We start from the raw sequence: 16,115 nt of genomic DNA on the forward strand, positions 1-16,115 counted from the left end.
CTGTGAAGGAGGAAAGAAAGAGGTATTTTTGGTTGACCTTTGAGTTATCGAACCATAAAACAAGTTTTTGGTCCAGGAATGGACATAGCCAGTCCTGGACCTCACTACAGCCTTAAACAATGGCTTTGAACAATGTCGTCTGGACTGGTGTGCAAGGAATAGTGTGTAGAGGAGAAGAGTTAGTCTAGAAAGAAGGGAGGGGTGGTTGAAGCATAGTGGCTGTTCAGGGTAACACTTGTCACCTTGACAGTGGCTCTACGGCAGCTGCTTTCTTTAGTGACAAAAATGAGGGTTTTCCTTCTGCTTCTAGGAATGGGAAACATCTTGGGAACTCTGCTCTGGGTACATTCCTGCCTGAGCATGGACTCTAAATGTGATTTCACATCACTTGGCTTGTAGCTTTGCTGGCTTCATCACACCTCAGTCCTTGAACCTGCAAATCTTTCCTTTTATGTTAAGATGAATGGAAAACTGAGTAGGCACTTTAAGGAGTTTCCTTACTCACAGTTATCCATGAGCTAAGAAGAAACCAAGTTTGGTTTTCAAGGCACAGGTAATGTGCACAACACTATTTTATGCTTGCCTCTTCTTTTGTTAAAATTATTTAGTCCATTCTACAATTCCTGAAACATTAAAAATGAAATTCTAACAGGTATTTCTTAGTGTGTTATGTAGTTACCAAATCTACTTCTTGGCAGGCGGGTTTTTTGTACAGGTTGCTGTTGTACTGCTTGTGGGAGCTGAACAGGGAAGCAGCTTATATATTTCGGTAGTGATTTTATGGTTGGCTTAAAGATGATCTAAACACAAGCAGCAATCAAAAGGGATAGTCCTGTCTGTTTCCTCCCCTGATGGTTCCCAGTGCCTCCCTTGTACCAGCGATAGAGCTCTTGTTGCAGCGGGGACCTGAACTGATTGGAACCTAATCCAGAGAAGATTTCTGTAGCAGCATTAAGCTCAGATAGTGAGACTGTCCCTTTCAGTAACTGAATAAACTCAGGTAATGCAGATCCGATTATGAAGGTCAATCTTTACTTAATCAGAGGACTCAAATTGATGGAGTGATATATGGTTAGCTCATCTCCCAGTATGAATGAAAAACTGGATGAAAAAAATCATACCAGATACTACTGTTAAAATATATTCTTTTTTACTGCGTAGTAAGATGTAGTGCCTGAAGTATGTACCGGAACCGCATGGGAGAAGTACATTCCTGTACTTCTAAAAGTAAGATATAACCTTTATTTTTGTATAAATATTACACGAAGACATTTAAGGGACTAACACTATAGTCACTTTTGATAAAACAAATTAGATATAAGTATCAAATGTAGGTGGTCAGCATAAATTTTGTAGGAGACAATTTTTTTTTTTTTTATGTTGGGGAACTTTATTAGCTTTAATAATGAAGGGTAGCAGACTTCTGTTTTAGCTCTCTGGGATGCATGGAAAGGAAAGGTGTTGTTAGACTTGGAGATCTTCGGTAGTTTAAATAAAACTGTTACACCTCCCCTGAATGTGGTATTTATTTTATGAAAAATTTGGATTGTGCAAGAGAACTTTGCCTTTTTAATGTACTTTCTTAAGGTTTAAGAATATTTATGCAACCAAGTACTGTTGATTTTGGTGGATGGTAGGAGCCCGAGTTGTGAGGTATGAAAATACATCTGAGGATACACTTGAGTAGTTACTGCTAAAGAAGTACTAAACTTACCTGGCAATATCTTCCTGAGCTAAGTTTTGTTAAATGCACCAGTTTTCCAGACTACCTTTATTTACTGTCCTCAACGAAACTGTAAATGCACATGCTAGTCCATTGGGTATATTGGACATACTAATTTCTTCTGAACAGTGATTCATTAAGATCCAAGGTTTTTTGAACTGTCTTGCGCCTTAAGACCTACTGGTATTTTTGAGTAAATTTTTGCTGCTTTTTATTACAATCCCTCCTAAGCTTATCTGGGACCTTGAGCCTGCTAGGGTCCAGAGATGCAGTAGCTAGTAACACAGAGTGATACAGGTTTTGTGCAGTGCGCCTCACCGCTATTGACCTTCCAATGTACGTATGCAAGCTCTCTTTATCACTGGGTGGGATGGAGAGGGCTTTGGCACAAGTCCTGAGTAAGCCTCAAGCTTGCATTTCCAGGACTGCGACAATACTCACAGACGCTGGCTAGCGTACATTGCTTTAAAGAAAAACTGGTTCATTGGGTGTTTTATATTGCTAAAACAGTTTGGACCAAGATAAGCTGGTTCTCCAGCATTGTACTTAGGCTAACTGTTAGGCTGGAACCCTTTAAGCATTTTTACTAACTTCTGGAAATTATTAAATAGTGTGAAAAGTGCATTCCTAAATAAAAGTCAGACTGGCCTGGTAGCCTATGTGCTGTTGAGCAACTACAAATAGAATGAACGGTGATACTTTTACTGGAAACATAAAATGTGATTTGCCCGGACCACATATCTGATTTGCAGTCATCGAGGTTTGGATTTATGCTCAAATCATGGAGCAAAGGGGAGGGAGTGTGTGTGGGAGGTCCATATAAATACAGCTCTTTTAGTAGTTTATGTTTTCCTTGTGTTTGCACACAGGAAAACTCAAGCACAGTTCTGAAATCTGTCAAAATGCCAGCATTTATTTCCTTTTCATCCTATGTTGGATAACATAAAAGGATGGAAAAGTCCTTACATGTAAGATACACTGTTTGACTATTCCGTTTCTATTACTGGCATTGAAGAAATTATTTTTTACCCAGTGTTTGCTTATGTAGAATATCCCCAAATTTCATTTAAGATGACTGAAGCATATTTTGTGTTGTGGTCGAATAAAAAATGTATTTGCTTAAGGTTGCCCCTTTAACTAGGTTCTATGGTGATAAATATTCTGGTTCCCTAACCAAAATCTTCTGCCTCCAGAAAAATATTTAGTTGGCTTTGAGTAGATGCACATGAGATATTGGCATGGTGGAATAATTTGCAAGATCTTCCAGTGAGGATATTAGCATATAAATAGCAGATGCAATGACGACCATCACAGCTGAGTACATTTAATTTTTAGTTTATAAGATAGAATGGGTTTTTAAATGCATAGCCATCAAGCCTGCTGAAAGACAAATGAAGTTTAGAGTTCACTTGTCTGAGGATGCCTTACATCATTTTTTTTTTTTAAAAAGGGAAACAGACACGCATAAAACTGAACAAAAGTGATTTCTTGGGTGAAAAGTAATTGAGATTGCAAACCAAGTTAATTAGACCATGCAAAATTTATTTAATGGTCCCAGCTGTAGTTTGCGAGTGGTGTTTTAGTAAGTAGATATGACTTCTTCATGTGCTATCTTTTGTCTTCCTTCTTTTTCTAAAATAATTAGTAAACGCTGTACATCTAGTCCTATAAACTGATTGCATTGTATATTTCAGTCATTTTATTGCTTGCTTTAATTATGATTGCAGAGGCTCAGGTTTTTAAATTCTCTTAACAGAATGTAGCAATGAATTTGTATAAAACTGGGAAAAGGACCAAAGGCTTTTCTTTACATCTTTCCAAGTGTTGTGGGGGGGGTGGAGGGTGTTTTTTGCATTTATTACTGGTTGGGATGGATAAGCAAGGCATTTAACTGGAGCTGTGGTTGCACTGAGCTACACTAACAGCTGGAGGCTCTTGGAGTGTTGACTCCAAAGTAAAAGAAACGATTGCATTTCTACTGGCATCCAGTGTTTGTTTTTGGTATTTTTAATAAGATGGAGACTGATAAGGAAACATCTGTTTTTTCAAGTTTTTTTTTTTTCATGAGTTAGGGAGCAAATGGTTTGATTGCACTTGTCTAGCTGGAAAAGTCAGTACTATTTTAAGTTTTAATTAAAATTAGGAGAACTGAGGAGTCATTGTTCTAACTCTGATTACAATGAAAATAATGCATGTATATTTTCTTATTTTCTGCATTTTTTTACTGTATTCTCATATGCAAATAAGTTCAGCCCAAGAATCTGGAAATTGTCTAGCTAAATCCTATTTCCTCTCACAGTGAGATATCTAGTCAGGAGTACTACCACGTTAAAAAAAAAAAAAAAAAACAACCACATAGTTTTGCAAAAGCATGATTCATTTAGATAAATGAATAAATAAATAAATGTCAGTATTATAGAGCAGATTAACACTGAGGGGAAAAACTTCCCTTCTCCATGCAACTCGAGGAGCAATGATAGTGCAAGTAGCCTCTGATGTCTGGGAATCTGTTTGGTCTCCCTTCAGATGGACCATCCTCTAGCGACAGAGAGAAGGTAGTTCACCCTTCGTCTCTGATAAGACTGCAAACTGCGTTAGTGACTTTCCTCATATGACCTGATAATGAGAATGGATTTGAGAATGGGACCTTTTTTCCCACGTTCTTTGACAGGTTATTGAGAAACAAGCAGTTGCGTGACTACTTATCTTAGAGGTATTTAATTCTATACACTACAAGAAAAGCTTTACATTGTAGTATTTATCACTTGAGCTTATACTTCCCTTTAGATGTGGCACACTAGAAATGGCATGTTGCTTGTTTTTAGTAGTCTCGGGTTTTTTGTTTGCAAGTACCTGACCACTCATTCCTAAAGGATTATAATTTACTAATTCTGCCACTCAAAATGTTGTCTTAAATATTTATTTCTTCTGATTTAATTGTGGATTGTTGATTATTTTTTTTTCTTTTTTAATTGACTGAAGAAGTTTACCTATAGTGGAAAAGCAGATAATAGCTGGCTGAACTTTCATACTGCATCTGTAGAGCTTGCTTTGGAGCTTTCTTCATGTTTGAAAAGTGGAATTAAAAAAAAAAAAGATACTCTTCTGATTAATAATGTTGCCCATGAGCCCTCCTCCTTTCTGTAGAAACGGAATGGAACAAAACAGCATAAATGGGATGGTTCTGATGAAGTACCACTGGAATGAAGTAAATTGAGGTATAACTAGCCACTACTACCATGCAACTTTTTGAATTTCCACCAGTGATGACTTTAAAATATTAAAGTAAAAAGATAACTTATTTATCTTCTTAAAGATTATATCAAAATAAAGACTTTATGTCTGTTTGAAGGGAAAAGGGGGCTTAATTCCTTATAGTTAGCTAAGCAGTTAATTTTTTTTACAGGAAATCAGAATTTAATAGAAGACCCCAGGAAAATTCAAGGGTGTGAACAATAAGCATAATATTTTATGAAAATGACCCCCATATTTAAAATCTGGCATTATATGTTATGCATTGTAGCACCAAGTCCACATCTACCTTTTAGAAAATTAAAACACATAAATTCTGTTTAGTGTTTGATATGCGCTGCACTAGCTGAAAGCCATAATGCCCCTAAAACCTTGGGTTGCTTTTCACCTTTCATAAATTCCTGGGTAGATTCTATACAAAAAATAATTTTCAGCTCCGTGGCTCATTGTTATTCAAACTTGATTGATCGTCGTCATTTACTCAGTGAGGAAGTTAAGTGCTCCTGTCATTTCCGAAGAGTATAATTGGGACGTTTCACAGGTCAGCGGTAGTGACAGGTTTCCCTTTTGATTAGTGTTAGACTGATAACAAAAATTACAGTTTCCTATGATTAATGTTTTCTATAGTACTTGAATGCACAGTTCATGGATTGTACCTAAACAAAGTGAATTTGCATCTGATTATGCCTTTTCTCTGTCAGGCTTTTCACGTGCTTTAAAGTTTTAGACCATGCAGGTAATACAGCAAAGTTGCTTCTAATGCAGTTTTCAAGTTGAGGATTAGTGAAGCCCACTGAATTTTAGTATATTAATGTACAGAGAGCTACATGCCTCCAACAGCATGTGAACAAATTAGGAGAAATTTCAATTAAAGATAGTAGTCTTCTGAATTCCTTCTAGTCCTCTCAGATGTGCCATGCACGGGAGTACTTGTATTATACCCACTGATATTTCAGGTATAGTCTGGCAATTTAAGTTAAATGATCAGTCTGAACTGAGTTTTCAACTCCTCAATGTTCAAACTCTTACTAGTTTGACATTATTTCTCAATTCCTTAAACCTGTTGCTGTTTATTTGTTTACAGACTACTTCTGAGTAAAAACTATGGAAATACACTGAATTTACTTTCCCTGTTTTATAATGTGAAAGTTAGTCAGCTTTTACATTATGGCACAAAGTTGTAGACTGAGATCATCCATGACAAGTTTTAGCTTGGTGAAATCTTTAATAGCTAAATGAGAAATGGAACCTGAGTGTGGAAAATATGATGTTGCCCTGCTTCTAGCTGGAGAAGTAGGAGTGGGCGTTATTTCTGAACTTAATTAAATTGCTTCTTACAGATAAAAAGGGGATGACACCACCAGCAGAATTTTGAACCCAAAATGTAAACAAACTTCTCTTCAATCTCTAGCTTTCTTCTATTGTGCAGAGTACAAAACCTGATGATGCTTTTCTTTCTAAAGGCCATTGGAAGGTCTTCTAAAAGTTGCAGTTTAACACAGATGTTCTTTCATGTCTAGTGCCTTTGCAAGTTTGTGATTAGTGGTAGAATATTTGACCCTTTCTTTGCATTAGAACTCTGCTTTGCTTTCTGCTGCGGAGGTCAGGTTCAGCATGCATCTGTCTTGGCCATGCCAGGTAGGGCCTGAATTGCTTCTTTCCTTTAGATGAGGAAAAATGACTGCAGTGGGAAACAAAAAGTAAACAGGGTGCAGGATCCTCCAGCATAGCCTGAAGACTGGCAACTCTCAGGTAGTGATAACTGGGCTGAAGAGACTATGTTGTGGTTGTTACCTGTCTTTGACAGCAGGGTACTTTCAAACATGATTATGCTGGGACCTCCTTTTAAAATGAAGACTAATTAGGTCTTCTCTGGTGAGAATGCAGTAGTAAATCTATTCTTCAGGACAGTAAATCTTTTTTTTTCACTGGAACTGCAGCTTTCTTAAAGTAATTTTTTAAACAAAGGGAAGAATCGTACTTCTAACTTGCACTATCCATTCATTATATGTTAAAGTGTATCAATATGTGTATTAGTATCAATTAGTGATCTTTATTAGAAATTAGTTCAGTCCAGCTTACAAGTAATACTGACCAAAAAGAAATGCTAGTTATTTTTTTAAATTATTTATTTTAAATTTTTAGCTATATTCAATAAACCAGCATTGGTTTCTAGGTTTTTTGGCTTCAGAGTATATGTATGATTTAAAGGAACTCAGCTGTGCAGCTGTGACACACGATTAGAGTAGTGAATTAAATTGAGAAAATTCTGCTGCAGGCAAAACCTGCAGTATCGTCCGGTGCTTGTAACAATGAGTAGTTGATATGAATATCAACGTAAGTCAGGTGCAGTAAGAGAAGTAAAGAATGTGGCTGAAAACAGTAAAAATGATACCATTCCTTATCTATTGCTTTGGCTTGCTGCAGTGAAGTTGAAAAAAGTGATAGCCTGTGGTAAGGTTGGTTTTAGTGGATACCCTTATTATTTCCTAGACTTGTAAAAGTGCATGGCAAACATACAATACATATAATACTGTACAATAATGTGCTAATTATGTTTTTAAGAATTAGGTGACTCCCAAGGTGGGCAAAGGAAATAAAGCATAAAAACTTGATCAATGCTGCCTTTTTAGCGTAGTTGGCATTTGCTATTTTAAAGTTCTGATAGTACAGGCCATGTCTGAGGTGGCACAGATTCTTTTAGCTTATGTGTAGTATAGAAGAAAAATTCATTTTCAGGTATGGAACGAGCTTAGGAAAAAAAAAATGGAGAGACTTACTGGCACAGATACAGTAGTAGCTAGCTGAAATGATATATAGGAAGCCTCCTATGTGAATGAATTAGTTGGTAGGAACTCCGTTTTTATTTTTCAGCTAGTCATAGATAATCAGTTTCAGACTGCAATATAGACCAAGGGCACATTTTAAAAATCCTGTTTTGTTGGTCTTGACCATAGTAATGTGTGCAGTCTAATGGTATAAATGGTTAGGATGTACTGAATTAGTTAAGAAAAGAATGTAGCGAATTATTTTTAGTGCTGTTGTGAAGAAACACAGTGAAACACTGTAGTATACAGACCTGAATATTCTTACTTTGGTCAGTATTAGCTTGCCAGTCCATCAGCTTCCCCTCCTGTTTGCCTGCTCTGGTTTTGAGCTCTTAAACAATTTGTGATACTATTTAATGTGCCACAGACTATTTGGGTGCAGCTAAATGAGTAAAATCAACCAAAGGAGAAGAGATAAGGCTATAATTTGCTCATTAAGTCAAAATCTTGATGTTATTTTAAGAATTTTTTGGTCTTATTTTATAGCTTCACACTTTCTCAGACTTCACCAACTGCATGTGTTCTAATGGATATAAGGGGCTTTAAAGAAGCCCTTAGGATAGAGTATGGCTTTAGAGATAAAATGTTAAGCAAAGGCCTAATCTTAGATAAAGATTAAATACATAATTAGGGAGATACTTTTGACGTAGAGCAGTCTCAGTAGGGCTATCAAGATGTCTGCAAAATATTTTCAACGTGAAGGGAAATGAAAAGCAGTCCTCACATTTAAAAAAAAAAAAAAAAACCAACAAAAATATCTCTGTAGGTGAAAGCCTTGGATGACGATGACGACGACGAGGATGAAGATGAATTTGTGGAGGTCCCTGAGAAGGAAGGTTATGAGCCCCACATTCCAGACCACCTGCGTAAGGAATATGGTGAGTTTGCCCAGCTGTGACAAGCTTTATCCCTGCATGTTACTGCTGCACTAAAGTAAATAAACAGCCATTCTAAAGTAATAAAGTGATCAGCAGTGTGGGTAATCTCTGACTGCTATGAGGAAGTCATTACATAGATACGGGAGCAGCGATTGGCTCTAGATAAACAAATACTTTCTAGGAGCAAGAGCAACTGAGACGAGAAGCTTATTTCATTCCATCATGTTCCACTGTAGTTTAGAGCCAGAAGCAGGACCGTGTATGCTTATAAGTGTGCTAAACACATACTTACTGGGAGTGAAGGGATTGCAAAGTAAAGTTGTAAATGAGCCTGAATATTAGACTGTTACCAGTAACAGTCTGGTGAGATGGGATAAGATTTTGTACTATCGCCTGCGTTAATAGCAGTTGGAGATGTGCAGCCACTTCCACGCATAGGGTGGCCAACTTACAGCTCAGAAAGAAGGCTTTTTGGGTTTGGTTTTTTTTCGTTGGGTGTTGCTATCACAAGACGTTAAACGGAGCTCAGCATTCAAGTGCAGAATTATAGCCACTGAGCACATACCAGATGACAAAATACAATCTTGGTCTTGCCTTCTTTTAATGCATTCTAAAGATTTTTTAAAAAATAAATACGTACTTGTAATGTGTTTTTGTGAAATTGAAAGAGGAGTTACTGAGGAAAGTTCATCTCAAATAATTAAATTTCAATGCATTACTCCTTGTCCTTTGTATATCTAGCTTATTAAGTGTCTGCAGCTTTGCCTCTGTGTAGCAGTGTGTATTTTAAGATTCAGAAGATTTCAGTACATTGTAGAGAAGGAGAGGGTAGCTGCCATCACATAGAAGTTAAAAACCTTGGACACTAATAAGTTTCTTGCTCCTACGTTTCTCCATAAGTATTTGTAAGACTGGTGCTGTGTTGTGCCTTTTTCAATCCTGCTCATGCTTATTTTTAACTTGTCTGGGGTTTGCATCTTAAAAGTCAGGCTGCAGCTATTACCTGTATAAGCCAAACGTTTCTTTTTGCTGAAACAAGGGGATGTGCCTGTGTAAACCCAAGATGATGTAGCTCAGGTGACCTTTTTACTGTCTTCTGCCATCAAATTTGGCTACAGACAATGAAAGATGGTCAGTAATGGTAACCTGTAGTGGCTGCGGTCAGCACAAGGATGTCTCCAGGTGTGAAGTCTTGCTAGTTCCTCAGTCCATTTACTCCGTCTAGCCTTAACCTGCTAGGACACCCTGGGAAGTAAGGCCTGCATTGGTTATCTGTGTTCCCCACCTAAGGACTTTGCAGCAAGTCCAACTGGCTGGTTCCAGTTTGTTTGAAGGAGGTAGATGTCTCTGTTCCTCCATGCCTTTAAAAAAATGTGGAAATTATAGAGGACTGAGATCAGGCTAGTGCCCTGGTGAGCAGGTAGCCGCAATGTGGTTTGACATGACTCTCAGCGTATGTGTTCCTTGAAACAGTCTGTAGGCGCTTACTTTGTCCAAGCAAGGGTTCGGGAAGATGAAGTGGAAGTAGGAGTATTAAGATAGTGAAATGGGAAGTGGATGTGTGTGTTAGACAAGAACAGCGATGAAGGACTGTAGGACGCAAACTCAGGAACTGGGCAGCTTTTTATTTTTTTGTTCATGGAAAAAAAAAGTTATATTTTGATAAAACTATACCAGTATATGTTGGCTATCTCAACTACCTCAGTCTTGCAGTAAATACTGAATAAGTTCTAATTATCGCTAACATTGGGTCTGTCAGAAAAGGAATATAGTGCAAGAGAGGGGTAGCAGCCTTCCAGACAGTTGTGAAAAGCTTCTTATGTATATGTGGCTAATGAAAGAGTCCAAAAACATTGGTAGTTATAGTAAACGAATGAGCAGAGGAGGTTGGTTATTAACATAGCTATGGTTCTCTTTTGGTTTTTTCCCTCCTTTGGCAGTATTCTTTGTGCCAAAACTGGTGTTTTCTTAATACTTCCAAGCACTGGAACTTGTTTTTCATATCTTTAACAGCAGCCTGATGAATCCTAACCTGCGAAAGTTCTGTTTATACTTGTCAACTTCCACTGGAAGTGAAATGTACTCATCTCTTCCCTCCCTCCCTCTCTCTCTCTTTCCTCCCCTGTCTTCCTCATGGACACACATTTTTAAAAAAATGAAGCATCTTACTACCCTTTGTATCACATTAACACAGCACTTCGCTGCTATTTGAATTGCTCCTCATGGAAAAGGATAAAAGAACAAGCCTACTATCTACTCAAGGATATTTAACAGAACTATATAAAATCGATTAAGAAATTCCCATTTTGTATTTAAACTATGCTGATAGGAAAATACATTATAGTGAAGAAGCCAATCAATCAGAAAACAAAACCTCTCTCTCATTTTGTATACATGTAGTTATGTAGGAGCTAATGGTCACACTTGGCTGTTCTTTATCTGATGTGTTTGTTAAAAATAGCATTTTGAAAGAAATGAACCATTCTTGATGTTCCTGAAGTAATTCAGCTTTTCTTGCTGCCATTTAAAGTTATTATGTAAACTCCCAGTTCAGGAAAGAGTCTGAAAAGAATTCAGAATTCCTGAAAAGAATTCAGGTGATCTTTTAAGCATGTGCTTTCTTCTGTCTTTGTATACTTAAGTGCTTTCATGGACCAACTGGTCAGTTACTAGTTCAAAATCTATTTCAGAAGCCAATATATAACTGTTGCATGAATCAGCTGACTTCTGTGTAATTACTTCAGGTCTGCATGAGGAAAATGGAGAACTGTATTTGCTCTACTAGATTCTGTTCTGCATATGTTTTCAATAAGCAAAAACAAAATAAGCATCCCTTTGGCACATTTTGTTTAGAAAAGTGAATTACCATATTAAAATACACAAGAATATATTGATTTCATAGTAGCATATTATCATCAAGAGCTGGCTGTGTTAGGCAGCCACCTCTCTAATTAAATATGGTTCTTTGTTCAGTGTGCATGTGCAGTTATCATAGCAGTGACTTTAGCTTTATCTTAATATAATCCAGGTGGGGTTTTGCTACATTTCTTTAGTTCATGAGCACTCCGAGCTAAGAAAATGAAAGTCTGTGCAAGTGGAATGTTCTAACTGGAACATTAAACCTTCCATGTAAAATAAAATCTAAGTGTTATGTAGAAGGTGTGAACAATTTAAAGCTTTTTTGCTTGTGTTGCTACTTTTCCTGAACAAAGCAGGAGAAGTGAACAGCTCAGATTGTTTTCCTGTTTAGTATAAAAAGTTAAAGTTGTAAAACATGACTGTGGAAATGGATTGAAACGTGACATTTAAATTATTGATTTAAAAGTCACTTTATTCCCTTTAGCTTCTCTTAGGAAAATGGAAGTATCCTCCCAACAAGGCAAATTTCAAGCTGAGATGCTATTTCTGATGATGCATATGTTTATTTGTGGTTCTCCTGAGATCTGAAAAGTTTGTGAAAAATGAAAAGATATTTAGAGACAGGGGAAGTTTTGTATGCATAAGTATATAGACATGTGCAGTTGTATTGTCTGTGTATTTGTGTAGTTGATGATATCAAAATTGATTATGATATTTAATATATAAGATGAACTGAGCATGGGTGCAGTTTGAGTGGAGGGAGAATTAAACAAGTCAATTTGAATCTCCATGTATAAGATGAAATGTAAATTTGTTAAAAGAATTTAGGTGATTAGATAACTGAAGTGTGAAGATATAACCCATTAGGGGTGTCATGCCAAATTAGCATTACCAGACTTTTAACGACCTCCCATTTGTATAATCCTTATTTACACTTGCACCTGATGTCTGCAACAGACAAGAGACTAGCCGTCCTGTGGTTCCACAGAGCCATTTTAAATACATTGTGTTGCTAAAGAGGAATATTGGGCTGAAAAAGAAACAGCGCTGTGAAAATAATTTTCCTAGGGTTACTCTGGTTCTCAGCATAAGCACTCTTGCTTATATCCATTGCCCTTGTATGGCTAGTATTGCTAACCCCTTAAAAACTGAGGCATTATTCATTTAAAAGAAAGCTCTAGGGAGAGAGAAAATCTTGTTTCCACTTGAGATTTCCCACATTCCAGCCTTTGCTGGTCAGCTGTCAGTTGCATTGGCTTAAAGCCTTAAGGTGGATAAGGTAAGGGATGGAACTGTGCAGCTTCTGACATCGTTCTTGTGCCATAGACAGAATTTGGTTGTGACACCAGGGTAAGAGATTCCTTGCTGCCCTTGCTGGTCTTGGCATAGCTTGCAGCTGAGCTCTGAACTGCATAGGGAAGTAGTCCATTTTGAGAGATGTGCTTTTCCATGTAAAAATGGAACAATTCTCACATCTAGTTCAAAGCAGCCACCTCCAACAACTGTTGTCTACTAATGGGTTTTCTCAGTTCATAATTCTTGTCTGTGTCTCAGTGGATGCATTCATGAACTTACTTATGCAATACTACTTTGAGGTTGTCGTGGTTTAACCCCAGCAGGCAGCTAAGCACCACGCAGCCGCTTCCCCCTCCGCCCTCCCAGTGGGGTGGGGAGGAGGTAAAAAAGTAAAACTCATGGGTTGAGGTAAGAACAGTTTAATAACTAAAGTAAAGTAAAATATACTACTAACTAATAGTAATAAAATATTAATAAAATAATAATAATTGCAATGAAGAGGAATATAACAAAAAAAAAAGACATAACACCCAAGAAAAGACAGGTGATGCACGATGCAATTGCTCACCACCTGCTGACTGATTCCCCGAGCAGCGATCCGCCCCTCCCGGCCAACTCCCCCCAGTTTATATGCTGGGCATGACGTTCCATGGGCATGACGTTCCATGGTATGGAATACCCCTTTGGCTAGTTCAGGTCAGCTGCCCTGGCTGTGCTCCCTCCCAGCTTCTTGCACACCTGCTTGCTGGCAGAGCATGGGGAACTGAAAAGTCCTTAACTTAGGATACGCAGTACTTAACATGCCGATGTTTTAGTTGTTGCTATCAACATTATTCTCACACTAAATCCAAAACACAGCACTATACCAGCTACTAAGAAGAAAATTAACTCTATCCCAGCCAAAACCAGGACAGAGGTACAGGGAAGTGCTATTGCCATTTTACAAGTGGTGACATGAGGAAGCCGTCTGACTTGGGAATATTAGCATGGAAGCAGTCTACTGGTTATCAAGTTTCATCCTTATCCAAAATTATATGAGAAATGACTGTACAGTCAAGAACACAAACCATTATTTCAAATCTAGTTAATCAGATTATTTCTCTTGTATTTGAGCCTTAAGCCAAAATGTTTTTAGGTCCCTGATAGCTACTTCAGTCGTTCACAATACATCTTAAAGCCTGCTTGGGATTTCTTTCATATCAGGATCAAAGCTGCAGTTCTAAAATCCCAAGGGTTAGTTCTATCCATTGCAGAAATTCTTCCCTCTTCCCATCACAGAGTGATGTGCCTTTGTGGGTTAGAAGTCCCCGCGCTGCCTTTCCTAATCTGATGGTGTCTGGGTCGTGCCTTTTCTGTGTGTTAAGTAGCTTTTTTTTTTTTAGTATGAAATGTCATAGCAACATGGGAAAGAAGGCTTAGACCCCAATTGAACAAATAAGGTGTACAAAACTAGACTATTTCCTTAGTAGAGAAGTCACCGCCTGTTTTTTACATAGAATTAGGGGTGCTTCAGACTACACAAGCTATTCTAGTGCAGCTTTCACTGAGCATTTTAGAAACGTGAATAAACTTGCTATTGTGACCATTCATTGAAGGTGTGGGGTTTTTACAGCTTTTGCATTTTCTCTGAACATTAGAAAGCCTGTATTAGAAATAACAATAAAATACTGCATAGACTAATGCATGATTGAATTTTCAGATTTGAAGCAGTAAAAGTAATGCATTTCGGGGCATTTATTCAGAAAATTGCACTTGTTTGTATTGACTAGGTATACTCTAATCTGTACCTAAGCAGCAGACTTCCATACATATTGTTTTTAAAAGTTTTATTCACTTGACTGGCATCCATCAAGACATGCAGGGGACACAACAATTAAAAGCAAAACTGCCTCAGAAATGTGGAATATAATAGAATCATCATTATGGATTAAAAAAATAGGAAAATTAATTACTAATTTATTGGAATCTGATTCTTTTATTCCCTACAGAGAAGATTTTCTGAATGCTTTTAAATGTTTTTGTTTGTGTGGTCAAGTACTAATGTTTCATCTGTGTCACACTGAGAATGGCACTGAATTTGAAGCCTTGTATGTTATCTAACCACATGTATTGCTACGTAGCTTCGCTATGCTGACTCTTAGCTCTGCTTATCTCCTTCACTTTTGATGTAAGAAGTAGGAAAACAGTGGGTTTAGCTACTGTGTACAATAGTAATGTGCTTTTTTTATCCTACATCTAAATGAAGTTTCTCCCATAAAAATACTGTTTTGCTGTTTTATATAACAGATCTAAAGCTAAACATGGCAAAGAGAGCATGTATGCAAGTGTTGATAAGGTGAAATAGAAACCACTTATTTTGACCTGTGAAGAAATAATGGCTTTCATACTGGTCTTTTTTCCTCCATAGAAGCATCTAACAAATTTAGTTGATACGGAAGGGTTATCTGTTGATTTTACAGTTAGGTTTTCCTCTATTCTGTGGTTTGTTTTTTTTAATAGTACACATTAAAATCTTCTGGAAATCATGGGGGAAAAGCACAAATCCTAAGTGTTGAGTTTACATCCCTAACTACAGTCTAAACATCTCTGAAATACTCAGTGAAATACTTGTTTTCAGTGCTTATTAGTCTTTTGGGAAAATACTTTGTTTAGTTTTCTGTTAATAGGATTGATTAGAGTTCCCCGGTGGTAGGCATATTTGAAAAACTTACTAAAAGTCATTTTGTAATAGCTTTTAAAATGGTAGGGTATTGATCAAGTCTAGGCTTCCACAGGAGGGAGGTTATCATCGCAACGATCATGAAGTAGACTTGACTCAAGGATGACTCAATGCAAATAAGAGAACCCAAGTGTGGGATTGGTACAGCCGCTTCTGTTGCTAACAGATAGCTATATTTCATACAGAATGTAAGGTGGGTTTATTTGGGGCGAGATGCATGTCTGAAGAGCAGTCTGGCCAATTGCTTTCATCAGCTACAGGCCACAAAAATGTGCATCACCGTGATTAACCAAATGATTGTCTCCTACCTTAGTTGTAATGAAAACAAATGTTTTTGATGACATTATTATTTGGGAATGAAGTTGCTGACGTTCTACTGACCATTGAATCACTAAATAGACACACGTGCTGGCTAAATGGAAATTAAAAATGATATGTAAGCTTTTTCTTTCCTTACTACAGTGATTTCTCAGTTTGTCTGGCTTCTGGTTTAAAAGCCTAATAGGTTTTTAGTCTGGTTTGATTTGTCAGGTCTCCATACCTCAGGAACTTCCTGCGGG

At 37.3% G+C, this 16,115-nt stretch overlaps 1 protein-coding gene across 1 annotated transcript in view; it reads left to right on the plus strand.

Moving 5' to 3' along the window:
- The window catches only part of UVSSA (UV stimulated scaffold protein A), a 57,037-nt gene that overhangs the window by 15,739 nt on the left and 25,183 nt on the right, over nt 1–16,115 (plus strand). The window contains exon 7 of the mRNA XM_050895941.1: nt 8,570–8,681. Within this exon, the coding sequence (XP_050751898.1) occupies nt 8,570–8,681 (112 nt within the window). The remainder of the gene's footprint in view (nt 1–8,569; nt 8,682–16,115) is intronic.

The sequence above is a fragment of the Gymnogyps californianus genome, chromosome 4, assembly GCF_018139145.2.
Source record: "Gymnogyps californianus isolate 813 chromosome 4, ASM1813914v2, whole genome shotgun sequence".
Taxonomy (NCBI): Eukaryota; Metazoa; Chordata; class Aves; order Accipitriformes; family Cathartidae; genus Gymnogyps; species Gymnogyps californianus.